At 44.3% G+C, this 27782-nt stretch overlaps 2 protein-coding genes across 3 annotated transcripts; both read left to right on the top strand.

The window, feature by feature from the left end:
• The first annotated feature begins 780 nt into the window (after nucleotides 1-780).
• LOC129160970 (gastrula zinc finger protein XlCGF8.2DB) lies at nucleotides 781-6212 on the top strand. The gene is made up of 2 exons (XM_054738086.2): nucleotides 781-1646; nucleotides 4091-6212. Exons 1-2 carry the CDS (start codon nucleotides 1637-1639, stop codon nucleotides 5185-5187), a joined length of 1107 nt encoding a protein of 368 aa, XP_054594061.2. The 5' UTR covers nucleotides 781-1636; the 3' UTR covers nucleotides 5188-6212.
• An 8078-nt stretch (nucleotides 6213-14290) lies between these two features.
• Nucleotides 14291-16837, top strand: LOC107395563 (zinc finger protein OZF). 2 transcript variants are annotated; one of them, XM_070548151.1, is made up of 3 exons: nucleotides 14291-14760; nucleotides 15290-15589; nucleotides 16505-16837. In XM_070548151.1, exons 1-3 carry the CDS (start codon nucleotides 14751-14753, stop codon nucleotides 16546-16548), a joined length of 354 nt encoding a protein of 117 aa, XP_070404252.1. In that variant the 5' UTR covers nucleotides 14291-14750; the 3' UTR covers nucleotides 16549-16837. The 2 variants fall into 2 exon arrangements, with proteins under 2 accessions (XP_070404252.1, XP_015830449.3); XM_015974963.3 differs by having other exon boundaries at nucleotides 14292-14760; nucleotides 15290-16837.
• The last annotated feature ends 10945 nt before the right edge of the window (nucleotides 16838-27782 follow it).

Raw genomic sequence — 27782 nt, 5'->3', positions numbered from 1 at the left:
CGTTACAGCGGGATGTGCTCTGCCGTCCTGGTACCAGTCAGTAAACAAGAAGGACCTGGGTGCAACACGCAGAAACAGATAGCGTCAGGCCAGGTGTCAGACTCCTCCCTTATTTGGAAATGATGCAATAGCATTCCGGAACTGAAGGGGGTGCTATAACTAATATCACCTAAAACACAAGATTGTGGAGGACGGAGAGGTTCGTTGATTAAACCCTAACCCAACACTTGCCATTATTATTTATTCAAGCCTTTATTGGTAAACCATTTAAGATGTGGCAGAGTGGCTGAATTGCTCCACCTCCCCTTGATTATGGAGCCAGCCAATCAGGGCCCTTGTGGCTTCCTTTAAATGGCTTACCTGGTCAGGTGTGTTTAGACTTTTGATTGCTTTCACTTCATCAGGCTTTTTGTTGCTACCCCCTCCCTTCCACAAGCTGAGGGGGGTGGCGGAGCTTGGGGCTTCTCCGTCTGTCCCAAGCAGTGCATAAGGAAGGGCCCAACTGAGAAGCAGCCAGTTTGGGACGGCGCACATGGATCCATTGGTGGAGGCGCATACTGAGCCAAAGGAACCACTGTGGCACGCTAGGAAGGTGCTGGAACATCTGTTGGACAGAGAGCTGTCAGTGTTGATCTGCTGGAGTTATGGGACCAGAAGGAGCTCTGTTGAGGCCACAACCCAAACAGCTGAGTGGTTTGGCAGGCAGGCCTTTGAGTGGGCCATCAATGCTTGGTACTAGGGTGGATGAACAACATTCCTCCACTCTCAGGACTGCCTCCACAACAGCCAAAAGGACTGTATTTAATGCCTCTCTTTTAATCTGTGTAGTTATAACTGTCTTATCCTTTCATTCCCATTTGGAGACTGCCGGTGGTCGGTGCTTTTCTCCTCCCCCAGTGTGGCGTGAGAAATCTTTATATTTTGGAGTATAAATTCAGGCTTTGTTGTGTAGCAAATTATATTTATCTTTAATTTTAACATAGAACAGACTATTAACAATTGTAAACTCGTAACAGCCATAGTTCATATGGTCTGACAACTGGCCTGACGCCAGAAACTCCTCCCTGACAAGTAAAACATAATCCACTGGAGTGCCAAGCCAGTTATTCCTCTAAGCCCCGCCCTTTCACTCCGGTGACAGATGTGCTTTACCACCTCCAGACCGGTAGGTGGCGGAAATGATCACCAACCGCCACAAAGCAGATAGGAGAAGCTCCTCCAGAAGCTCGCAGACTGTAGCAGCAGAAGCTGCAAACCATCACCAGGCTGTGAAAACCTCAACAACTTGGTGGAGATCTGTCCAGAACCAGGGAAGATATTCTGCAGTCTTCGTGACAATCGGAGCTCCAGAATCAGTTTCTGGGTCAGAGAAGCTTTTCTCTAGACTTCCTGACCTCTGGATCTGCTGCAGATTGAAGAGGTTCCCTCTATCAGACTCGGTCATCTGAGTTGGTCATGATGCCGGTCAGGATCGCTGCTCACTCTCTGATCCATCCTGCTCACACTCTCCGACGGAAAAGCCTCAGAACGTCGTCAGCTGCTTTGTTTCTGTTGCAGCTGTTAGCTAAACACGGCTAAATCAGACCTGCTACCACTTGAGGATCTGGGACTGAGTCATCATCTGGATCTGGACAACATGGATACAGGTATACAACTACTATTGTGTGTGTACTTAGGGGTATCATGAATGGTGAATTTGTGACTGAAGGGCAGCATGAGTCGTCAGAGCTAGCAGCTAGCTCCCCAGAGGCATGATTTGTAATCGTAGGATGTCCTAGGAAGGTCCCGCCTTTCTCTTCTCTGAGTGGCTACAATAGCTCTCCTATGATTGGCTATTTCATTTAGCAGCAAACCGTCTTCCCAAAGCGCAGACCTGGCGCAGACTACTGATGGTATTGATGTACATACAGTTCCTCAAAAATGTAGCATATTGTGATAAAGTTCATTATTGTCTCTAATGAACTGATAAACATTAGACTTTCATATATATATTAGATTAATTACACACAACTGAAGTAGTTCAAGCCTTTTATTGTTTCTAATATTGATGATTTTGGCATACAGCTCATGAAAACCCAAAATTCCTATCTAAAAAAAATAGCATATAATGAAAAAGTTCTCTAAACGAGCTATTAACCTAATCATCTGAATCAACTAACACCTGCAAAAGATTCTTGAGGCTTTTAAAAACTCCCAGCCTGGTTCATTACTCAAAACTGCAATCATGGGTAGGACTGCCAACCTGACTGCTCTCCAGAAGGCCATCATTGACACCCTCAAGCAAGAGGGTAAGACGGTAAGACACAAAGAAATTTCTGAATGAATAGGCTGTTCCCAGAGTGCAGCATCAAGGCGCCTCTGTGGGAAGGAAAAAGTGTGGCAGAAAACGCTGCACAACAAGAAAAGGTGACTGCACCCTGAAGAAAGATAGAGGAGAAGGACCAATTCCAGACCTTGGGGCACCTGCGGAAGCAGTGGACTGAGTCTGGAGTAGAAACATCCAGAGCCACTGTGTACAGGCGTGTGCAGGAAATGGGTTACAGGTGCCGCATTCCCCAGGTCAAGCCACTTTTGAACCAAAAACAGCGGCAGAAGCGCCTGACCTGGGCTACAGAGAAGCAGCACTGGACTGTTGCTCAGTGGTCCAAAAGTACTTTTTTCAGATGAAAGCAAATTGTGCATGTCATTCAGAAATCAAGGTGCCAGAGTCTGGAGGAAGACTGGGCAGAGGGAAATGCCAAAAGGCCTGAAGTCCAGTGTCAAGTACCCACAGTCAGTGATGGTCTGGGGTGCCATATCAGCTGCTGGTGTTGGTCCACTGTGTTTTATCAAGGGCAGGGTCAGTGCAGCTAGCTATCAGGAGATGTTGGAGCACTTCATGCTTCCATCTGCTGAAAAGCTTTATGGAGATGAAGATTTTATTTTTCTGCACGACCTGGCACCTGCTCACAGTGCCAAAACCACTGGTAAATGGTTTACTCACCATGGTATTACTGTACTCAATTGGCCTGCCAACTCTGACCTGAACCCCAGAGAGAATCTGTGGGATATTGTGAAGAGAAAGTTGAGAGACGGAAGACCCAACACTCTGGATGAGCTTAAGGCCGCTATCGAAGCATCCGGGGCCTCCATAACACCTCAGCAGTGCCACAGGCTGATTGCCTCCATGCCACGCCGTAGAACCCCCGTGGTTCTACCAGCTGATTGTTTGCTAAGGATCTCCGAGCCCTATTTGGAGTATATACAGGAATGAGATCTGACATGTATTTTGGTCCCATGCCACTGAGTGATTTATAAACTAGTAGGAGCACTTTGAAATCTATTCCAGTGTAGGGATCTAAGAACAGGAGTGATGTGCTCCGTTCTCTTAGTTCTTGTTAAGACTCTAGCAGCAGCACTCTGAACAAGCTGCAGTTGTTTCACAGCTTTTTTTTTTTTGGGAAGACCAGTTAGGAGATCATTGCAATAGTCCAGCCGACTAGAAATAAAAGCATGAGTAAGTTTCTCTAAGTCTGTCTGGACATGAGACCTCTGACTCTTAATATTTGACGAAGGTGATAAAACGCTGATTTAGTTATAGCCTTAATATGTCCAGAGAAACTCAGGTCTGAGTCAATGATAACACCTAGATTTCTAATCTGGGTTTTTGTCTTTATTCACCTGGAGTCTAGCTGAGCAATAACATCCATTCTAACCTTCTTGTTGCCAAAGACAAAAACTTCAGTCTTGTCTTTGTTTAGTTGAAGGAAGTTTGACTGCATCAATTTGTTTACGTGTTCTAGGCACTGACAGAGTGAGTTCAGTGGCCGATGGTCACTAGGTGATAGGGCTAGGTAGATCTGGTTGTCATCAGCATAGCTATGATAGGTGATGTTGTTATTATGACCTGACCTAGGGGGACCATGTAGAGATTAAAGAGTGTTCCTAGAATTTAGCCTTGGGGGACCTCACATGTCATGGTGATCTGCTTTGATTTGTAGTTTCTAATAGAGACATCACAGCCCCTGTCTTATTATACAACTGTTATATGTGTGAACATAAGGTTACAAAGGTTGGTCATTCACATCACGTGTTTCTGTGTTTCCTACAGTTGTCCAAAAGATGGTGCTGGTTAAAGAAGAAGATCCTGAAGACCAGAGTGTTGATGTAGACCAGCAGAACCCAGAGCACCTCCACATAAAGGAGGAAGAGGAGGAACTCTGGACCAGTTTGGAGAGAGAGCAGCTCCATTCGAAGGAGACTGATGCCGTCAGATTTCCATTCTCTGCAGTTTCTATAAAGAGTGAGGATGATGCAGGGAAACCTCTATCACAGTTTCATCATCAGCAAATAGAAGACAGAGATGTTCCAACCAGCAGCTCAGCTGACCAGATGGCAGCAGGAACAGATGGAGAAGCAGAAAATAGCAGAAATTCAGATCTAAACCCTCATGAACAGACATCTGACTCTGAGCTGTCAGACTTCTGGCCTGAAACTGGAGAAAGAGTCAATGACTCAATCTTTAGCTGCCCAGAGTGTGGTAAACAATTTGTCCAAAAGTGGTCTCTCCAGATACATTTGAGGGTGATGGGTCATTCAGAAATAAGTTCTTCAGATGGTTTGGTTAATAAGAAATTTGATGAAGTGGAGCAACCCGTAGACTCACGCAGGAAACTGGAATCATATAGTTGTGATTACTGTGGAAAACGATTTGTTTCAAAATCACATTTAGAGAGTCATGAGATTGTCCACTTACAACAAAAACCTTTTGTTTGTGAACTCTGTGGACAAGGATTTGGTCAAAAACCAAGTTTAAACAAACACCTGAGATCCCACTCAGGACAGAAACCTTTTGCTTGTGAGCTCTGTGGTCAAAGATTTGGTGAGAAGGCATATTTAACCCGTCACATGAACGTCCACACAGAACATAAACCTTTTGCTTGTGAGCACTGTGGACAAAGATTTAGCAGAAAAGAATATTTAACCCGTCACATGAGTGTCCACACAGGACAGAAGCTTTATGTTTGTGGCCACTGTGGAAAAAGGTTTTACAAAAGAGCCCACTTAAAGACTCACGTCAGCATCCACACAGGACAGAAGCCTTTTGCTTGTGAGCTTTGTGGAAAGAGATTTAGTCAAAAGTTCAATTTAAACAAACACATGAGAGTCTCCATAAAACACACAAAAAATAATTTAACGAGTATCTAAAGGACCCTTGTAGTCTTTACATCCAAGATGTCAGTTTTGTACTCCTGGTGGCAGTCCTCTACCCTAGATCAGAGCTACATTAGGTCCATAAGCCACCTCTTTCTGGCCAGAGAGCCACATATTTCAAACTATGTCCAATGCTTAGCGGGACAGATTACGATAAGCTCGTCCACGCTTTTGTCTCTGCTTGAATAAAAACTACAATGCGATCCACATTGGGATCCCTGAAAAAAAGCATTCAGAGACTACATTATATCAGAACTGTGCTACTAGGATCCTGATGAGGTTGTGCACATATGAGCATATCACCCCCATTCTGAAAAATCTTCATTGGATCCCAGTTTCATTCAGAATTGAATACTAAGTTTCTCTAATCTCTTATCGGTGCATTCATGCTCCCTCTTATTTAAAGGAACTCCTCACCTTCGTATTCTCCGGTCTGCAACAACAACTACACCCTAAATCCCCAGAACCAAGCTCTGCTGCATGGGAGATTGGGCCTTTTCACCCGCTGCTCCAATGCTTTGGAACGGCCTACCCATCCACCTGAGAGCCCCACAAACTGTAGATGCTTTTAAATGAAATGTTTAAGCCTGGGGCTCAGAAGCGCCGCGGTTTTGGGTAGTCAAATGGTCACACAGGAATCACTACGCCGCTTAACGCTTCTTGGAAAGTCGCCCGACAGTCACATCACGCGGGATTTGAGAACATGAAGCGGAAAGTGACTTTTTTGTTGTAAAGGAATCAGATTTGCTGTCGTGTTTTGTGAGACTAATTCGCGTTTTATTTGTTACGTTTGTTTTTTGAGAGGTTTTTGTTTGGCATTATTTTTATAATGCCCTCCATCTGTTTACTTGTTTGCTTGTTTTTAGAACCTTTTTTATGAAAGTTAAACCCACTATCATGTTTCTTATGTTACCCCCTGCTTCACATTTAACAACACATGTCGGGGTCGTAACACGGAATTTGGGATTTTCATTAATTGTTTGAGTCATCAAAAATTAAAGAAGTAAGTATTTGAAATATATCAGTCTGTTCAATGGATGCATCTAGTATACAAGTTTAACTTTCTGAATGGAATTAAATAAACTTTTTCATTATTTTCTAATTTTGTGACCGGCACCATTAGATGTCACTACTGGGTCAACAGAATCGCAACACAAGTAGAGGCATACGTGTGTGTGTGTGTGTGTGTGTGTGTGTGTGTGTGTGTGTGTGTGTGTGTGTGTGTGTGTGTGTGTGTGTGACAAATAAAAATATGAATATAAGGAGCTTTATTAAATTGGCTGGTATTTTCTTTTTTAATGACACAATTTAGATCTGCCAGTGTATGGATGCTAAAATGGGCGGTGTAAAGGGTTAATTTACATCTAATTAATGAACCATAAGACATGAGACTCCATAGTAAATATGAATTCAATCTTGTGGTTCTTTGGGTAATTTTAAACCAGAAGATTGGAACTTTTTATTGCAGGGATTATGTAACACTTCGTATTAACTGAGAGACAAGAGAAGAGAGAGTCACCTTTAAAACGTTCAGGGTTTCCCTTACATAGGCGTAGCCGTGGCGGCCCACCACGGCTGAAATCCCACCGCCACGCCTACAAGATCCCAAGTTCTTTTTTTTTTTTTTTTTTTTTTTTTGCGCTGTTTCCCAAAGAAGCAGCGAGAACTACTATGTTGTCGCTTGTGATCACAGCCGGCGGGAAGCAAGGAGGAGCAGGCCGGGCAGGGTGAAGTTACAGCATAAGTTACTGAGTTTAAAATTAGAAAGGTAGCAGTGGATATAATGCTTTTTGTTTACGTTTCAATAGCATTAAGATAAACGAGTGTTGACCATCTTGACAGGGTTTCCTCCCCCCGCCAGGCTAAGCATCACTTATTCATGTAAAATTTTTTTTTTTTTCATGTCTGACTTTAACCGCATCTAATACTGTATTACGGCGTGAGCGCAACAGCGACAACTTAAGATCAATGTGTGAGCAGCCTGAGAGGTCGGGTGTTTTCATCTGAACCCTTAAAACCTCCAGCAGGCTACGCTGCACTTTTGACGTGTTAGCGCGCGGCGCTAACAACTTAGCGACGTGACATGTCTCGGAGAAAGCGTAAAAACACGTTGGACGCTTCTTCTGATGCGGGAAAATAACACTTCTTCTTAAGCAGAGCACGACGTTGCCTCGGCTCGTTCGCGGCCCCGGACTGAGCTCGATAACATTGACCCAGCACAGCCACTGGGTCGTTGGAGCCGCCCCATCACTGCCTGATGGAAAACCAGCGGGTTTCATCAGACTCGTAAAGTTTCTTGATTTTGATGGGGACCCCCTGTATTTTACCGCTCCCTCCTGCCGTCTTCCCCTATTAACATTTAAAATGATTCTGTAAATTCCGTGTATCGATAGAAACAATCTCTGCCTCTGCCAGCTGCAGTAAATGTAGTCTCCAAATAATAAATAAGAGGTGCATTCATCTGTGTATCTCCTTGTACTGTGTATTCCCCCCCCCCCCCCCCCCCGGCCCCACCGCCACAGCTGGAAAAATTCCTAAGGGAAACACTGACGTTTAAGAAGACGTATTTCTAAACAATTTTAAACAAGACTAACTCTAAATTCTAAGTGATTGGATGAATCTTGGTGTGAATGAGACGTGAGATGAGTGGTGTTTGGGTGAGTGATGTAATCATAACTCTCGTATCCAGAGAAGCAAGTCTGAATGATGTTGTGATGGTTTGCTTTTAAGCTATGATTGGAGTTTCATAAACACATAAGACGCCATATTGTCGCTCTACACATACCCTTCAGGATGCGACCTCCGTACAAATCCAGACTGCCAGGTCCTCGAACCCCCCTTTCGATACCGGAGTCGATGAAACAGCGTCAGCAGTGCGACAGACTAGTCTTTTGGTTGTCTCCAGGTAAAAAGGGACAGTTGATTGACAGCGTCAGATGGACCCTGAGGGTCAGTGAGTTCAGCTTTTATTCTGAAAGGAACCGTTGCTTGAAAGGCTTTTTGTTAGCCCCAAGACTCTCTGTCTGTGTGTTGGGGTTTACCCCGGGTGACGAGATGGAAGTTTTCCTGCGCCTTCGGGTCGGGAAACGGGTCCTGACTGTTGTTTGTGCTTTTGGACCAAATATCAGTGCAGAGTACCCACCCTTTTTGGAGTCCCTGGGACGAGTGCTAGATAGTACTCCATCAGGGGACTCCATTGTCCTGCTGGGGGACTTCAATGCTCACGTGGGCAATGACAGCGTGACCTGGAGGGGTTTGATTGGGAGGAACGGCCCGCCTGATCTGAACTCGAGTGGTGTTTCGTTATTGGACTTCTGTGCAAGCTGCAGTTTGGCCATAACGAACACTATGTTCGAACATAAGGATGTCCATTGGTACACTTGGTACCAGGGCAGCCTAGGTCGCAGGTCGATGATAGACTTTGTAGTCGTATCATCTGACCTGCGGCCGTATGTTTTGGACACCCGAGTGAAGAGAGGAGCGGAGCTGTCAACTGATAACCACCTGGTGGTAAGTTGGATCAGATGGCAGGGGAAGATGCCGCGTAGACCTGGCAGACCCAAACGCATAGTGAGGGTCTGCTGGGAACGCCTGGCAGAAGAACCTGTCAAGACGGTCTTCAACTCCAACCTCCGGCAGAGCTTTGACCGCGTCTCGAGAGCAGTGGGGGGACATTGACTCCGAGTGGGCCTTGTTCCACTCTGCGATTGTTGAGGCGGCTGTTGCTAGCTGCTGTCGCAAGGTGGCCGGTGCCAGTCGTGGTGGCAACCCCCGTACCCGCTGGTGGACACCAGAGGTTCAGGGAGCCGTCAGGCTGAAGAAGGAGGCCTACAGGGAGTGGCTGGTCTGTGGGTCTCTGGAGGCAGCAGACAGGTACCGGATAGCCAAGCGGGGTGCAGCAGTGGCAGTTGCCGAGGCAAAATCTCGGGTGTGGGAGGAGTTCGGTGAGGCCATGGAGAAAGGCTATCGATCGGCTCCAAAGAGGTTCTGGCAAACTGTCCGGCACCTCAGGAGAGGAAGGCAGAAACTCGCTCACACTGCTTACAGTGGGGATGGGGGGCTGCTGACGTCAACTGAGGCTATAGTCGGACGGTGGAAGGAATACTTTGAGGAGCTCCTCAATCCCACCTACGCGCATTCCGAGGAGGAACCAGAGCCGGGAGACCTGGGGATGGACTGTCCAATCTTGGGGGCAGAAGTTGCTGAGGTAGTCAAACAACTACACAGCGGCGGAGCCCCGAGGGCAGATGAGGTTCGTCCTGGGTATCTCAAGGCTATGGATGTTGTAGGGCTGTTGTGGTTGACACGTCTCTGCAACATTGCGTGGTCATTGGGGCAGTTCCTGTGGAGTGGCAGACTGGGGGGGTGGTCCCCATCTTTAAGAAGGGTGACCTGAGGGTGTGTTCCAACTATAGGGGGATCACACTCCTCAGCCTCCCTGGAAAGGTCTACTCCAAGGTACTGGAGAGGAGGGTCCGATCGATAGTTGAATCTCAGATTGAGGAGGAGCAATGTGGTTTTCATCCTGGCCGTGGAACTGTGGACCAGCTCTATACCCTTGCATGGGTGATGGAGGGGGCATGGGAGTTTGCCCAAGCAATCCACATGTGTTTTGTGGATATGGAGAAGGCTTATGACCGTGTCCCCAGGGGCACCCTGTGGGGGACGCTTCAGGAGTATGGGGTGGGTGGCTTTCTGTTAAGGGCCATTCAGTCCCTTTACCAGAGGAGCGTGAGTTTGGTCCGCATAGCCGGTAGTAAGTCGCACCTGTTCCCGGTGAGGGTTGGACTCCGCCAGGGCTGCCCTTTGTCACCGGTTCTGTTCATTACCTTTATGGACAGAATTTCTAGGCACAGCTGTGTTGTGGAGTGTGTCGAGTATGGTGGCAGGAGAATCTCGTCTCTGCTTTTTGTGGATGATGTGGTCCTCCTAGCTTCATGCAGCTCTGACCTTCAGCTCTTGCTGGGTAGGTTCGCGGCCGAGTGTGAAGTGGCTGGGATGAGGATCAGCACCTCCCAATCTGAGACCATGGTTCTCGACCGGAAAAGGGTGGCTTGCCACCTCCGGGTCGGGGGAGAGGTCCTACCTCAAGTGGAGGAGTTTAAGTATCTCGGGGTCTTGTTCACGAGTGAGGGTAGGAGGGATCGGGAGATTGACAGGCGGATTGGTTCAGCATCTGCAGTGATGCGGATGCTGAGCCGATCTGTCGTGGTGAAGAGGGAGCTGAGCCAGAAAGCCAGGCTCTTGATTTACCGGTCGATCTACGTCCCAATCCTCACCTATGGTCATGAGCTTTTGGTAAAGACCGAAAGAACGAGATCGTGGATACAAGCAGCCGAAATGAGTTTCCTCCGTAGGGTGGCCGGGCTCATTCTTAGAGATGGGGTAAGGAGCTCGGACATTCGGGAGGGACTCGGAGTAGAACCGCTGCTCCTCCGGATCGAAAGGAGCCAGTTGAGGTGGTTTGGCCATCTGGTCAGGTTGCCTCCTGGACGCCTCCCCAGGGAGGTGTTTCGGGCATGTCCTGCCGGCAGGAGGCCCCCGGGTCGACCCATGACACGATGGAGAGGTTACATCTCCAATCTGGTCCGGGAACGCCTTCGGGTCCTGCCAGAGGAGCTGGTGGAGAAGGCCGGGGAGAGGATGGTCTGGAGCTCCCTAGTTGGGATGCTGCCCCCGCGACCCGGACCCGTATAAGAGGAGGAAGACGACGACGACCATTGCTTGGTTGGTAAAATGAAATAGATTTTATCCAGCTTGTTGGTTCTTTGCTTGACCTTCTTGGCTTGACCTTCTTGGTGTTTTATTAATCTGGATGTTTTGATTTATGGTCGAATCAAAGTTGGCAGATTTATAAACACCACAGAGACTATGCCACGCTTCAGAAAGGAATGTTCTGATTGGATGACTAAAAGCAATGTGTCGTGCATTTACATTACGTGTCATCAGAATGTTTAGTACAACTAGATTAAAGTCATATTACTTATTAAAGCTTACTAATCATAGCATTGTCATTTCACAGATTGGTCAACATTATATTATTGAGTAACACTTTGTTTGATTAGCTTTATTAAAGATAGAGTTCTTTTATTTATTTTTGGAAAGAGTCATTTGAGGCTGTGCAGTGGTGCAGTGGTTAGAGCTGTTGCCTTGTAGCAAGAAGGTCCTGGGTTTGCTTCCCGGCCTGGGATCTTTCTGCATGGAGTTTGCATGTTCTCCCTGTGCATGCGTGGGTTCTCTCCGGGTTCTCCGGCTTCCTCCCACAGTCCCAAAACATGACTGTTTTTGATTGGTCTGTTTAAATTGTCCTTAGGTGTGAGTGTGTGTGTGCGTGATTGTTTGTCCTGTGTGTCTCTGTGTTGCCCTGCGATGGACTGTCTCTCTGTCCAGGGAATACCCCACCTGATTGCCCGTTGACCGCTGGAGATAGGCACCAGCCCCCCCGCAATCCTGCGTGGACAAAGCGGGTTCAGAAAATGGATGGATGGATGGAAAGAGTCCTTTGTCTTCATTCTTCTCTTGAGCTGGAAAGAAAGCAGTCTAGAAGCAAATGCATGACCTTGAGGCAGTCTCATGCAGATTAGTTCTGTGTCAGAGGCATCTGTGGAGAGAGGGTAAATAACCTTCGGTGGAATAGCACCTTCATCACGTTACAGCGGGATGTGCTCTGCAGTCCTGGTACCAGTCAGTAAACAAGAAGGACCTGGGTGCAACACGCAGAAACAGATAGCGTCAGGCCAGGTGTCAGACTCATCCCTTATTTGGAAATGACACAATAGCATTCTGGAACTGAAGGGGTTGCTATAACTAATATCACCTAAAACACAAGATTGTGGAGGACGGAGAGGTTCGTTGATTAAACCCTAACCCAACACTTGCCATTATTATTTATTCAAGCCTTTATTGGTAAACTGTTTAAGATGTGGCAGAGTGGAGTGAATTGCTCCACCTACTGCCACCTCCCCTTGATTATGGAGCCAGCCAATCAGGGCCCTGGTGGCTTCCTTTAAAAGGCTTACCTGGTCAGGTGTGTTTAGGCTTCTGATTGCTTTCACTCCATCAGGCTATTTGTTGCTACCCCCTCCCTTCCACAAGCTGAGGGGGGTGGCGGAGCTTGGGGCTTCTCCGTCTGTCCCAAGCAGTGCATAAGGAAGGGCCCAAATGAGAAGCAGCCGGTTTGGGACGGCGCACATGGATCCATTGGTGGAGGCGCATACTGAGCCAAAGGAGCCACTGTGGCAGGCTAGGAAGGCGCTGGAACATCTGTTGGACAGAGAGCTGTCAGTGTTGATCTGCTGGAGTTATGGGACCAGAAGGAGCTCTGTTGAGGCCACAACCCAAACAGCTGAGTGGTTTGGCAGGCAGGCCTTTGAGTGGGCCATCAATGCTTGGTACTAGGGTGGATGAACAACATTCCTCCACTCTCAGGACTGCCTCCACGACAGCCAGAAGGACTGTATTTAATGCCTCTCTTTTAATCTGTGTAGTTATAACTGTCTTATCCTTTCATTCCCATTTGGAGACTGGAAGTGGTCGGTGCTTTTCCCCTCCCCCAGTGTGGCGTGTGGTTTGCCTTGGTGGAGGGATTTTGTGTTTTTGTCTCAAGTGTTTCATGGGTGTCCTGGTGGAGGTGGGATGACCACGGCTCCTCCTTAGTTTACTTACCACCTGGTAAGTTCCAACTGTGGTTAATTTTCTAAATTATCTTGGATCAAGAGAATAAATTTAAACTTTCTTTTATTTTGTACATAAAGCTTGAAGATCTGAACCACACCATCTTTGAACTTCTTGAGTGAATGGGCCTACGGGATTAAGGTCTTAGCTATTCCTAGGGTGCCGTGCCTTAGGTAGTATTGTTGAGCTTTACTAAATTTTCCCCACATTGCCACAAAAATATAAGGACTAATCTGTTTGTTTTTTGCTTTCTTTTATTTAGCCGGTGCGAGTCCATGGGTTAGCAGAGTATCAAGTATAATGCTGCATAGTTACTACAAAATTCAAACATCTTTAGAGGTATAAAAAATTTTGCAGAAAATAAATAAATATAACTACATAAAATCAGCTTGAGCTGGCTAAATAAATTACTACAGGCACCACCTAAAGTTGAACCAGTGCTAGCAGAGGGCAACAAAAGGCACTATAATGCCACTAGACTACCACAGACAATACAAATTAAGTTTGCAGTGGTCATAGGCAGAAATTTTCTGAAAGAAATCTTTATATTTTGGAGTATAAATTCAGGCTTTGCTGTGTAGCAAATTATATTTATCTTTAATTTGAACATAGAACAGACTATTAACAATTATAAACTCATAACAGCCATAGTTCATATGGTCTGACAACTGGCCCGACGCCAGAAACTCCTCCCTGATGGTGCCAAGTCAGTTATTCCTCTAAGCCCCGCCCGTTCACTCCAGTGACAGATGTGCTTTACCAACTCCAGACCGGTAGGTGGCGGAAATGATCACCAACCGCCACAAAGCAGAAAGAAGAAGCTCCTCCAGAAGCTCGCATACTGTTGCCAGAAAAATATAAGGACTAATCTGTTTGTTTTTTGCTTTCTTTTATTTAGCCGGTTCGAGTCCATGTGTTAGCAGAGTATCAACTATAATGCTGCATAGTTACTACCAAATTCAAACATCTTTAGAGGTATAAAATATTTTGCAGAAAATAAAAAATTATAACTACATAAAATCTGTTTGAGCTGGCTAAATAAATTACTACAGACACCACCTAAAGTTGAACCAGTGCTAGCAGAGGGCACCAAAAGGCACTATAATGACACTAGACTACCACAGACAATACAAATTAAGTTTGCAGTGGTCATAGGCAGATATTTTCTGAAAGAAATCTTTATATTTTGGAGTATAAATTCAGGCTTTGCTGTGTAGCAAATTATATTTATCTTTAATTTGAACATAGAACAGACTATTAACAATTGTAAACTCGTAACAGCCATAGTTCATATGGTCTGACAACTGGCCCGACGCCAGAAACTCCTCCCTGACATTGCCAAGCCAGTTATTCCTGTAAGCCCCGCCCATTCACTCCGGTGACAGATGTGCTTTACCACCTCCAGACCGGTAGGTGGCGGAAATGATCACCAACCGCCACAAAGCAGAAAGAAGAAGCTCCTCCAGAAGCTCGCAGACTGTAGCTAGCAGCAGAAGCTGCAGTGCAAACCATCACCAGGCTGTGAAAACCTTCTCCTCAACAACCTGGTGGAGATCTGTCCAGAGCCAGGGAAGATATTCTGCAGTCTTCGTGACAATCGGAGCTCCAGAATCAGTTTCTGGGTCAGAGAAGCTTTTCTCTAGACTCTCTGACCTCTGGATCTGCTGCAGATTGAAGAGGTTTCCTCTATCAGACTCGGTCATCTGAGTTGGTCATGATGCAGGATCGCTGCTCGCTCTCTGATCCATCCTGCTCACACTCTCCGACGGAAAAGCCTCGGAACTTCAGTTGCTTTCTATTGCAGCTGTTAGCTAAACACGGCTAAAGCAGACCTGCTACCACTTGAGGATCTGGGACTGATTCATCATCTGGATCTGGACAACATGGATACAGGTACACAACTACTATTGTGTGTGTACTTAGGGGTATTATGAATGGTGATTTTGTGACTGAAGGGCAGCATGAGTCGTCAGAGCTAGCAGCTAGGTCCCCAGAAGCATGATTTGTAGTCGTAGGATGTCCTAGGAAGGTCCCGCCTTTCTCTTCTCTGAGTGGCTACAATAGCTGTCCTATGATTGGCTATTTCATTTAGCAGCAAACCGTCTCATAAGCGCAGACTGTACTGATGGTACTGATGTACATACAGGTCCTTCTCAAAAAATTAGCATATTGTTATAAAGTTCATTATTTTCTGCAATGTACTGATAAACATTAGACTTTCATATGCCCAGGGGGAGCATGTAGAGATTAAAGAGTGTTCCTAGAATTTAGCCTTGGGGTACCTCACATGTCATGGTGATCTGATTTGATTGGTAGTTCCTAATAGAGACAACAGCCCCTGTCTTATTATACAACTGTTATATGTATGAATATAAGGTTACAAAGGTTGGTCACTCACATCACGTGATTGTGTTTCCTACAGTTGTCCAAAAGATGGCGGTGGTTAAAGAGGAAGATCCTGAAGAACAGAGTGTTGATGTAGACCAGCAGAACCCAGAGCACCTCCACATAAAGGAGGAAGAGGAGGAACTCTGCACCAGTCTGGAGAGAGAGCAGCTCCATTTGGAACAGGAGTCTGTCACCGTCAGGTTTCCATTCACTGCAGTTTCTATAAAGAGTGAGGATGATGCAGGGAAACCTGTGTTATCACAGCTTCATCAGCAAATAGAAGACAGAGATGTTCCAACCAGCAGCTCAGCTGACCAGATGACAGCAGGAACAGGTGGAGAAGGAGAAACTAGCAGGAATTCAGATCTAAACCCTCATGAACAGACATCTGACTCTGATCTGTCAGACTTCTGGCCCGAAACTGGAGAAAGAGACAATGACTCAATCTTTAGCTGCCCAGAATGTGGTAAACAATTTGTCCAAAAGTGGTCTCTCCAGATACATTTGAGGGTGATGGGTCATTCAGAAATAAGTTCTTCGGACTGTTTGGTTAATAAGAAATGTGATGAAGTGGAGCAACTTGTAGACTCACGCAGGAAACTGAAATCATATAGGTGTGATTACTGTGGAAAAAAATGTGTTTCAAAATCACATTTAGAGAGTCATGAGATTTTCCACACAGGACAAAAACCTTTTGTTTGTGAACTCTGTGGACAAAGATTTAGTCAAAAACCAAGTTTAAACAAACACATGAGAGCTCACTCAGGACAGAAACCTTTTGCTTGTGAGCTCTGTGGACAAAGATTTAGCGAAAGGACATATTTAACTCGTCACATGAACGTCCACACAGAACATAAACCTTTTGCTTGTGGGCACTGCGGAAAAAGGTTTAGCAGGAGGTCATATTTAACCAGTCATGTAAAAGTTCACACAGGACATAAACCTTTTGCTTGCGGGCACTGTGGAAAAAGGTTTTACAAAAGGTCGTACTTAAAAAGTCACATGAGTGTCCACACAGGACAGAAGCCTTTTGCTTGTGAGCTTTGTGGGCAAAGATTTAGTCAGAAGAGAATTTTAAACACACACATGGCAGTCCACACAGGACAGAAGCCTTTTGTTTGTGGGCTTTGTGGACAGAGATTTAGCCAAAAGAGCAATTTAAACAGACACATGAGAGTCCACACAGGAAATAAAGAACTCATTTAACAACAAGAGTATCTAAAGGACACTTGTTGTCTTTAAATCCTAGATGTCCTGGTGGAAGTCCTCTACCCTAGATCAGAGCTACATTAGGCCCATAAGCCACCTCTTTCTGACCAGAGAGCCACATATTTTAAACTATGGGTAAGTATGCTATGTACTAGAAACGCCTGTCAAACTGTAACACTCCTCCAACTAAATAGTCAGAGCTCCACATGCTCATACTTTTCATGTCCATGCTTTTCAGTTGCCCAAAATTGCTACTACAATTCTTTTTTTTTGCCATAATTGATCTTCTAATATTTTGAGACACTGAATTTGGGATTTTCATTAGTTGTTTGTTTTAGTCATCAAAATTAAAGAAATAAACATTTGAAATATGTCAGTCTGTGTTCAATGGATGCATCTAATATACAAGTTTAACTTTTTGAATGGAATTACTGAAATAAATAAACTTTTTCATTCTAATTTTATGACCAGCACCATCACATGTCACTACTGGGTAAACAGAATCGCAACACAAGCAGAGGCATACAAATGTGTGTGGGTGGGGGGCGGGGTCTCTCCTCGTTGCAAAAGAACTATTATTAAATTTATTACCTAATTAAATTTAGGTTTACAACTTAGTAGGCACAGATGTTGGTGCTTGTCCATGTAAGGCCCTATAGACCAGACCAATCGTGTGTGAGACCCCTGTTTGCAATGTGACGTGAGAGACACGTTTCCCTTTCTCAGAGTCTCACTTACATTCAGACTCAGAGAAATCTGCAGCCTTGTGCAAAGATATCATCAGCCTAAAGGAGACAGCTAATCCTTTAAAGCCGGACATCCATCTATTTTCATCCTCTTATCTGGAGTCGGGTCGCAGGGGCAGTAGCCTATGTCGAGAGGCCCAGACTTCCATCTCCCCTGCCACTTGGGCCAGCTCCTCCGGGGGAATCCCTAGGCGCTCCCTGGCCAGGTGAGAGGCATAGTCTCTCCTGGGTCTTCCTTTAGGCCTCCTCCCCGGTTGGACGTGCCCGGAAAACCTCACCAGGGAGTCGTCCAGAAGGCATTCCGGCCAGATGCCTGAGCCACCTCAACTGGCTCCTCTCGATGTGGGGGAGTAGCGAATCTACTCCGAGCCCCTCCCGGATGACTGAGCTTCTCACCCTATCTCTAAGGGAGAACCAGACACTGCAGAGAAAACTCATTTCGGTGTTTTGCATTCGTGATCTCGTTCGTTCGGTCACTACACAAGACTCGTGACGATAGGTGAGGGTAGGAACGTAGATCGACCGGTAAATCGAGAGCTTCGCCTTCTGAATCAGCTCTCTGTCTACCACGACCGACCGGTACAACGCCCGCATATGAAGCCTGACATATGAAATAATTATCAGAAAACAGTTGTTAAATTTTAAAACATTTTTGACTAATACTAATACAACAATAACTTACTTTTACATCAATAAAATTAAATACAGTTTGTACTTGGCATCTTTAGCTTCCACCAGAGGGCAGAAAACCGGTTTATGATTCAATAGAGCAGCTTTTTGAGGAAAAAACAAAATGGAATTTATTAAAAAGAAAGAGCTCTTATAAACTTAGAAATGTGTGTTTAGATATGAAACAGTTATTATTAAAGGGTTAAAATGACATGTTTAATGTTAATTCAGTTCGTTTTTTTTTATAAAGCGCCAAATCACAAGAGCCGTCTCAAGGCACTTCACATAGTAAACATTCCAATACAGGTCAGTTCAGTAAGCCAATCAGTAAAAAGTTTCCTCTATAAGAAATCCAGCAAATTGCATCTGTGCACCGTACAGCAGTCCTCATACTAAGCAAGGATTTAGCGACAGTGGAGAGGAAAACTCCCTTTTAACAGGAAGAAACCTCCAGAGGATCCTGGCTCAGGATAAGCAGCCATCCCCCACGAGTCACTGGGGATCGAGAAGACAGAGCACACACACACACACGCACGCACGCACGCACACACACACACACACACACACACACACACAAATATACACTTAGTAGTGTTTAAGTGAGAGATACTTTATTGTCTTTAATTATTTGACACAGAGACACAAATCTAGTTTATAAAAATCTATTTCTTACTATATTTCTGTTATCAATGATGCTGAAAGGCAAATGATTATAAACGGGGATTCAAAGTGGTATTAAATGAGACAATGAATGAACTCTGATGAAACATGACCTGGTATGTTATAAGAGTTTCACTAAGTGACTCAGAAAGGTGTGGTATCTGGGTTTATAAAATAAATGTGGCTGTTTGTTTGATGTCATTTAAGTTATCAAATTAACATTAATCACTCTGACGCCAGTGAGTAGTCTACGCACCAGGATGGTGGAAGTTCTTGGAGATTTGGCCTGCAAGCAAAGCATGGACTTCTGGTGTATCTGAAGATTGTAGACACCCTCAGAATAAGCACAACTGGTCAAAAGATACTTCCCAGGTGGCTTCTGTGGACAGTTTCACGTCTGATGAGCGAGTGATGGATTGAGCAAATAATAATTGATTGATCTAAAAAAGGATGGTCCTTTAAGCCGCTAAAATTATTCCACTGAAAAGTCTGGCTTGATTCTCCATACGATGGTCATTTAGCATCAGCTATGAGCTTTGGATGAACTCGGAGCTCTGGCACTGGGGAAAATAGGATGTGAGTTCACGTTTAAGATTGTTTATAAACTTTGACCAATCAGATCTGATTAATTTGAATAGGTGTTTACCAGGAGACCCTCAGACGTCACACATTCCTCAGGCCCTCAGAAGAGGCTTATCCCACTTAATGTGAAACAAATCTGTTAAACGTTCATTTGTTTAACTCTTGTCGTGATTTGGCGCTATATAAATAAACTTGAATTGAATTGAATTGAATTGTTAATATACTGATATTAATATGTGAATGTAACTGATAATAAATCATTATTAAATTCTCAAATAGATTCAATTAGGATATTTAAGATATTAAATAATAAACATTTCTTTTTTTAATATATTTTTATTATCATCATAGTCAAAGACAATACAATACAGGATGTCATTGACATTTTCAGTGAGTACACACATACGAAGATGAATAACCAAAAGGAGTGTATATATTTGCACATAGTTGTATATATTCACATTTTTCAAGTAATCAAATAAAAAAGGACAGAAAGAAAAAAGAAATGAAGTGAAAATGAACTTTGGAACCTAGTCTGAACGAATACCTAATCCCCCCCCCCCCCCCCCCCCCCAGCCTCGGCTCTGCATAACTGTAGTAATCAGAAGATGGAAAGAAAATAATGGAGAATGTAAAATAATCAAAATTTGGCACCAATCAGTTTGATATATAATGACAGCATGAGGTGTTCCAACTTGACATTTGCGATTTAGTGAAATAATCACCGTTCCACTTAAAGAAAAACTTATTCATTCGGCCTCTTAAAGTATATATTACCTTCTCTATTTTCAGAAAAAACATCATATCCACTAACCATTGGAATGTGGAGGGATATTTGGCGGACTTCCAATGTAGTAGCAAGGAACGCCTTGCTATTAAAGAAGAGAGGGCTATTATCTCTTTCTGGTTAGTGTTAAGAAGCGAAGACAAAGAAAGATCGGGGATCCCAAAAATGGCAATCAATGGACAAGGCTGCAAGTTTACCTTCAAAATAGAGGACATAGTAATAAAATAGCCTGTCCAAAACTGCAACAGCTCGGGACAGCTGAAAAACATATGTGTGAGATGACATTGAGAGGCTTTACATTTGTCACATTTGTCCTCAACCGCTGAGTACATCTCAGAGAGTCTGGACTATGACCCTATGAATCACCTTAAACTGGATTAGTCCTAAACGAGCACAGGAAGTAGTGGATTGTACCCAGGGTCAGATTACTACTTTGTTGTACCCTGGGCAACAATATTCAAGGGCCCCATCATCATGACCCAAGGATCACCATAATATGGTCACATACAGAATATTTTACTGTAATATGCAGTAAATATACTCAATACTTGAATGCCTGACATCACGTAACCCGCTCAGGGTAACCTTTGACCCACCTCGTGTGGACTGACCAATGAGGAGAGGGTCTTAACTTGAGGCCTTCTCTTCATTGGTCAGTCTGCATGAGACTGACTCTCAACTGCTCTCAACTGACGTTCAGTCATAGGCAGCGAAGCGTCTCTGTGCAGCGCAAAAGCCCGGGTGGACAGTTTGTTTAATATAGGGTGATCATATTTCCATTTCCAAACAAGAGGACAGGCGATCTGTGCCTATGATGTCACACTATGGCAACGCCACACAAACCACGTTGGGACAGATTTTTTTGTAAGAACTACATGAATATCAGATTCTGCAAATAAAAGGGCTCTAAAACAGGGGGGGTCATTTTGCCTTGGCCTCCAAAATGTCTTGAAACGGCCCTGGGTGTGTGACTGAGTGTTGAAGGTGATCTGAATTGTATCAGATGCATAAATATTACATGTGTGTAACTTATTGTTTTATACAAGTAAAAACGTGTAGTGGAGATAAATCTACCTACATTTTACTTTTCAACACTTTGTTTTGTTTTCTTGTTTTTATTTAACTATTTTCCTGTCCTGTCTGTCTCTCATCTTCCTGCATCTCCTCTAAACTCTCCAGAAAAAACAGTTGCCTGGATTCTTACTTTTTCACCTCATCAGTTACTTTTGAGCAGATCAAAGGGATCTCCTGACCGCAAAGCGGAGAGCGCGTTTCGATGCTGCGTCAGTGAGGTGAAATCACTCCAGCACAGGTGATGAGCTCCGCAGTAGCAGAGCGCTTCAGGCGCAAATAAGACAGAAAGTAGAGAACATGTGCGGACATGAATGATCGTGTGTTAATTATAGATTTTCGGTTGCGCCACTTTAAGAATGGACCGTGAGCTGGAAGCAGCAGCCTGGAGCGCTGCACAACAACGATCAGTGCTGTGCCGCTCTCTGTGCTCTCTGCTCAAAAGAGTCCATAAATGATGTAATATAGGTAGAAAACTTTTTTCCAGCTCCCCTGGATGTGTAGGATATCTAACTCCCCCATAATTCGATCCCTGCTCCTGGATGAAAAGCCGGACATTTTCATCAATACAAGAACCCCCAGTCCGGACGCCCAGACAGAGAGTGAAAGGTGGACATGTCTGGGGAAAACAGGACGGTCACCCTAGTTTAATATAAAGCGGGAGATTACAGATGCAGTACTTTGCTCGTGCCCTTGCTCCCCTGGGCCCTTTAGAGTTCGGGCCCTGGGCAACAGTTGCCCAGTTGCCCGTATGGTTAATCCGGCCTTGATTGTCCCCTATTTATAGCCTCTTTCCACAGATCATCGGAAATACAAATCCCCAACTTGATCTCCCATGAGTTTTTGATCTTCGTGTTTGAATGACAACTTAATGGAAGTATGATATTACATATTTTTGTGATCAAACCTTTTTGATGTGGAGTATGTGCAAGTAAATCCTCCCAAAGTTGGTTTGGGCGCCGAAACGGGAAGCTGGGGAAGAGCTTGGAGACCAAACTACGGATCTGAAAGTACCGAAACAAATGATTAACCGGAAGCTTATACTTATGAGATAAATTAGCAAAGCTTTCGAAGATCCCAGATGCATAGAGATTTGTGAGCTGTTTTATACCTTTATTATGCCCATGATATGAATGTTGAGTCCATAAGAGAGGGAGGGAACAAATGATTGTTACATAAAGGGCCTAAAGGAGAGGCGGCTTGGAATTTAAAGCGCTGCCTGAACTGAAACCAAATCCTAAGTGTGTTGTAGACAATCAGATTGTCCGTGTGACTTGAAAGTTTTATAGGTAAGGAGGAATAAATTAAGGCAGGTATCGAAGATCCGATGCAAGATGATAATTCCAATTTAAACCAAAGTAAACTAGACGATTGCAGCCAATAGCAAAGTTTATGAACATGAGCCGCCCAGTAGTATGATTGAAAATTGGGCCGCGCCAGACCCCCACTAAGTTTACAATTTTGTAAGAGGGCTTTCCGAATTCTTGGTGGTTGTCCATCCCAAATAAAAGTGCTAATAATCTTGTCTAGAGAGTCGAAGAACGACCTTGGAAGAAAAATAGGAATTGATTGGAACAGGAACAAAAATTTGGGTAGGATATTCATTTTAACTCCATTCATTCTGCCACACAATGAAAGAGGCAGATTCTTCCAACTTTGGATATCTGTGTTACTTGTGGAAATAAGAGGGGTAAAATTAGCTGATGCAAGATTAGTCATAGTGCGTGTCACAGTAATGCCAAGATATCTGAACTCATTCAAACTGAATTTGAAAGGAAGGTCTGCCTGAGGAAAAACACAGGCAGCCGAGTTAACAGGAAAACACTCACTTTTCTCTAAATTTAACTTATAGCCTGAAAAAAGACCAAAATTCTTCAGAACATTCAGAACTGCAGGGACAGAGACAGAGAAGTTTTATTCTTCGAGTCGAGTAAAGTCTCGACTTCAGCATTAGACCTTGAAGGTTGCAGCTTCTTGTAAACATGGTGCAAGTGCGAGTATAGTTGGACCAAAGATGTTTGTGCTGTCGCCAGACGCCATTTTTGACTACAGCCGAAAAACTACAGCGTCGCGGGTTATACTCGTCATTTTCGCCTTGGGCTAGTCCCGCTCCCGCCGTACCTTTGTCTTTGGCGAATCAGCCCGGTGTCAGTACAAGATCTGCTCGGGTGCAAGATCGGCTCGGGGTCCGTCGACTGCCGATGACGTTGAAGTAGTTGATTGGCTGCACATGAACCTTACGGAATTATGTAATCACGTCACGTTACGTTGGTCCAGGCAAATCTTTGTGTTGGAAAGATGGACAACTTTTACAAAGAAATCCATCATTACCTCTTTGAAAATACACTTTTAGCATAGAGCTGCATGTATATTAGGGCTGAACGATTAATTTAATGTGCAATTAAATTGCGATGTGACAAAAGGAGATTTTCTAATCGCAAAGGCTGCAATTTGGCAGCGAGTGGTTAGCGCAATGCTAATATACATGGAAAAACCCATAGTAATGCTAATGCTAATATCACTGATTACATTCTTACAAATTATGAATTAGAAACGAGCCAAATGGAGTCTAATAGAAAGTAAAACTACCATCAATCAAATAAGTACAGACAGGTATTTTAGTAAAGCCAGAAAACTTTTAACTCCAGAGTTTTGGCTAGCAGCTATGAGCGTAACTGAACTACACATGGACAAGACGACAAAAACTCTAAACACAAAATACTTCAATAAATGAGACACACTTCTTTCCTGCAAATACAATTTCACAGGTGTTGCTAATACCTATGATCCTTCAAGGGATGTGCTCAAAGAGGAGTTCAACATTATGAATACAATAAAGTGTTTTATTTTACAAATACAATTATAAACACAAACTTACGTCTTAAGAAACATTATTTTAATAACGAAACTGCTAAATTCTTTCCAACAGTATAGATGTGTAGTGTATTTTGTCCGAGTGGGTTTGCCGTACTTTGACGTCATCGGCAGTCGAAGGACCCCGAGCCGATTTTGCACCCGAGCAGATCTTGTACCGACACCGGTCGAACTAGCTACAAGCTAACCTGAAGCTAACCCAAAGCTAACGCGGAGGTGGGAGCTAAGCTAACGGAGAAAGCTACCTAGCTACAACTGGAGTTAACTGTGCACAACACCAGAGCTTCTGAGTCAGAGATACGCCGGGCTGACCGCTGGGTAAAACCGGGTGGAACACAGAGGTCTCCGAGAGCTCCACAAGCCGGTGTTGTGCCAAAGTAGTTACCCCCGTCAAAAATTGTTTCCCGATTCACGGGAGCGATACTATAATACTCTAAAACCAGACGTGATCATGGAAACACATCACTCTCCGGTGAATTTACACTCGGTTTACACTTTGTTTTTGTTGGCGTTGCTATCACGAAATACCGTAAATCCTCTAATATTAGCCTGTATATAATTAACTGCCGGGTATCATATTTTGGCCGGTGCCGGAGTCGGCGGAGATGAATAATGGCCAGTTTTTTATTGTGGCCGGGTGGAATGTGGTAACAAGCAAGTACGGGGGGCGGTTGTGTCATCCGTCTCACTTTTGATTTGCCAGTGATAGACCGCGAGGGTAACTTTAACCGTGCGGAGACGAAGAGGAGGCGAAAATTTTATATCAAGTTCAAAGAGAACATGCTGATTATGCTGCAGAACACTCTGGGGAGCAATAGGGGTTGTATGAACTAGTCACTAATCGACTTCACCGCTCTATAGTGACTTTTTATGCCTGTCATTGACTAGTCGCTGTCTCGTGATAATGACCGGCAAGATGCAGTCCACGGAAAAGACAGCAGCCTGCTGTCAGCAGGTGACAAGCTCCTGCGCTTCGGGAGGCAATGTGCTGTGCCAGAGCGTTGGTACTGACATCCGCCGTAAAACGGACATTTAACCAAATTGTGACGTTTACCCTCTTGCAATTTAACATTCCCCTCACCCCCATCCTAACCTTAACCAGCTTGCGCATGCAAAGCTCTGATTGTTGACGCGCTCCAGACATCTGCGTCCTGAGCACGACCACAGTAACATTATCAAATCAGGTGTCGCCACCTCAAAAACCAATTTAACACTCGATCGTTCATTTCGGCTCATTTCCTTTTATGTTTTCTGTCTTTTATTCTTTTATTTGTGCCTGATGCGTTTCGCTGCTGTGGAGCGGGGCGCATCACCTGTTTTGTCCTCGGTGACGCACCTAACTGATGTGGCCGGCGAGCACTCCGCTGTTGTTGCGGTCGGTAGATCTTTTAGAACTGCAGTTCAAAGGTAACTCATAAGGTGAATATATATGAACCCAGGTAGCAGTTTCTCTTTAGGATTGAGAGGAGATGCAGGAAGATAATAAACAGGCAGGACAGAAAAATAGTCAAATAAAAACAAGTTAGTTTTTGTACCTGCTGGTTGCAACAAAGAGACACCACTGAAGGTAATCAGAAGTGAGGAACAGAAAATGAAATAATTATTTTAATGTTTAGAGCAGCAGGAACTCTCAATCCTAAAGAAAAACTGCTACCTGGCTTCATATATTTTAACCTCATGAGTTACCTTTGAACTGCAGTTCAAAAAAATCTACTGACGGCAAATATAGCGGAGTGCGCGCTGAATATACCGGTGCGGTGAATTCACCGGAGGACGAAACAGGTGATTCGCTCAGCAGCAGCGAAACACATCAGGCACAAATAAAAGACAGAAATCATTAAAGGATACGAGCCGACATAAACGGTCATGTGTTAAGAGTGTTTTTCAGGTGGCAACACATTCATAATGTTACTGTGGCCGTGCTCAGGACGCATCTGTCTGGAGCGCATCAACGATCAGAGCTCTGCGCCTCTCAGCTCAAGCTAGTCCCCGGAGAGCCCACATAGGTAATGTAATATAAGTAGAACCAAGATCATTTTGGACTCACCCTGGGTGTGTTGAGGGCTTGCAGGAACTCCCTAGCTCACCCATAATTCGAATCCTGCGTATAGCACAAGTTTGTTGTGTGAGTTGCCAGATCCTAGCAGACAGTTGCCGGAACGGTCCTTTTCAAAATAAGATAGTTCCCGGATCTTGTTCCGGCCAGATCCGGCTCAAATTAAGCACTGGCCAGCGAGCCACATATTTTGGCCTCCAAGCTGTAACCCTGCTTTTCAAAATGCAGGTGGAGAGGAGGAGCAGCTATTTTTACTTGAGACAAAAAGGTGTAATTTGTATCCCACACAAAACACAACGCAGCACAACAATGGTGGTGATCTTGAACATTCTACTCAATCTTTCCCCACTGGGTTAGTGGGGGGAAAATACTGGAAAAGGCTGTCAAACCGAACCTCACCCCCATGAGCGGAAAAGCCGTTTCATTTTTTCAGGGGGCAGTCAACAGTAAAATTCCTGACCAGCCAATCAGAGGCGAGATGTCCGAATATCAGGAAATAATCCAGAGTTGGCCCTTAAAACTTCTTTCCGGAGTATTTCTCTTATCCGATGGCACCATCTAGTGGCTGACAAGCATATCACACAAAAAATCTTTTGCTCTGTTTAAGATGGCGACTTCACGTTTCTGTTTATAAATGTGCTTCTGTAGCGGACAAACAGCTAAAACACGTTGTTTTACGAGTATTATTCTCATGTCATGTTGTGTTCTCATATATTTATATTTTAGAGACTTTCTTGTCCGTTAAAAGTTTATCAACTCTGCATCAGCTGAGGTATTCCTTAAATTAGAAGCATCTAGCAGTAGTCCAACGCTATTGGTTAGTTCTGGTCGGCGCTCAGTTTCCTATTGTATGGAGCTCTGCGGGGCAGGGGGCGTGCTTAGCAAAAAAAAAAAAAAAAAAGACGTATCGCTTACATTATATCACAGTACATGATAAGATAATCACTTTTACGGATTTCTGAAAAATCATACATCATTTCTGAAAGGGGAAAACTCCGGAAAGCACCTTAAGGACCCGTGGTGACCGGTGTCACAACCCATTTCAAACAGCTACAAAATAGCTTCTTGAGTCAAATATTTAAGTTTGAAAACCCTAAGTGACATTCTATCCATACAAATGTCTAAAATTATTCTACTTTTTTTATTTTATTTTATTGTTTTTAACATTTTCATGTATTTATTCCAATCTGTTTTCCAATTCAAGAGGGTTTTGGTTTTGAAAGGTTCGACTCCAAATCCTGTCCTTTTCTGCTCCCCTCTCCTCCAACTAACTTATGCTTCCTGAAACAGGAGCACCAGAGCCTTTTCCCCCACAGAGAGCGAGTCACATGGCATCCTAGGTAGATGAGGCATTCTAGAGACCACTGCAAATGTGTTGGAAAAAAATTATTAGAATGTGATGCCTAAAGATAATGTACCACAACACCTCTGTAACCTTTTCACAATACAGAAAATAAAATGTCAAATACAGTTTAAGTCACATGATGTGGAAGTTGTTTAAAAAAATTCACAATTTTTCCCATCAAAACATACTTTTGAATATGGAAAAGAACTGTATAATCCAGCCATGCAATGTTGACAGGACTTAAGCCCCGAATGCTTTTTGTTTCCTATTCATCCGTCAGCAACAGGCTCGCTCGCCACTCTCACTCAGCAAGCTGGGTTTGCTACCGTGGTGACTCGCTCGTCCCTCTCCTAATGTTTGATTTAGCGCTTCACCAGTGTGTTTTCCCTGTTTACGTGCAGAGACAAGCCAAACCCCGCCTCTGCATAACCAAGTTACAGGTATGGAAGTCTGCAGAGGCCAAAATTCCTCAAATGTAGCTGTTTGGTCATGTGGAGTGGGCCAAATACCTGCTGAGAGGTGCAGATA

This window comes from Nothobranchius furzeri, chromosome 2, assembly GCF_043380555.1.
Source record: "Nothobranchius furzeri strain GRZ-AD chromosome 2, NfurGRZ-RIMD1, whole genome shotgun sequence".
NCBI lineage: Eukaryota > Metazoa > Chordata > Actinopteri > Cyprinodontiformes > Nothobranchiidae > Nothobranchius > Nothobranchius furzeri.
This window is presented reverse-complemented; position numbering and strand designations above follow the sequence as displayed.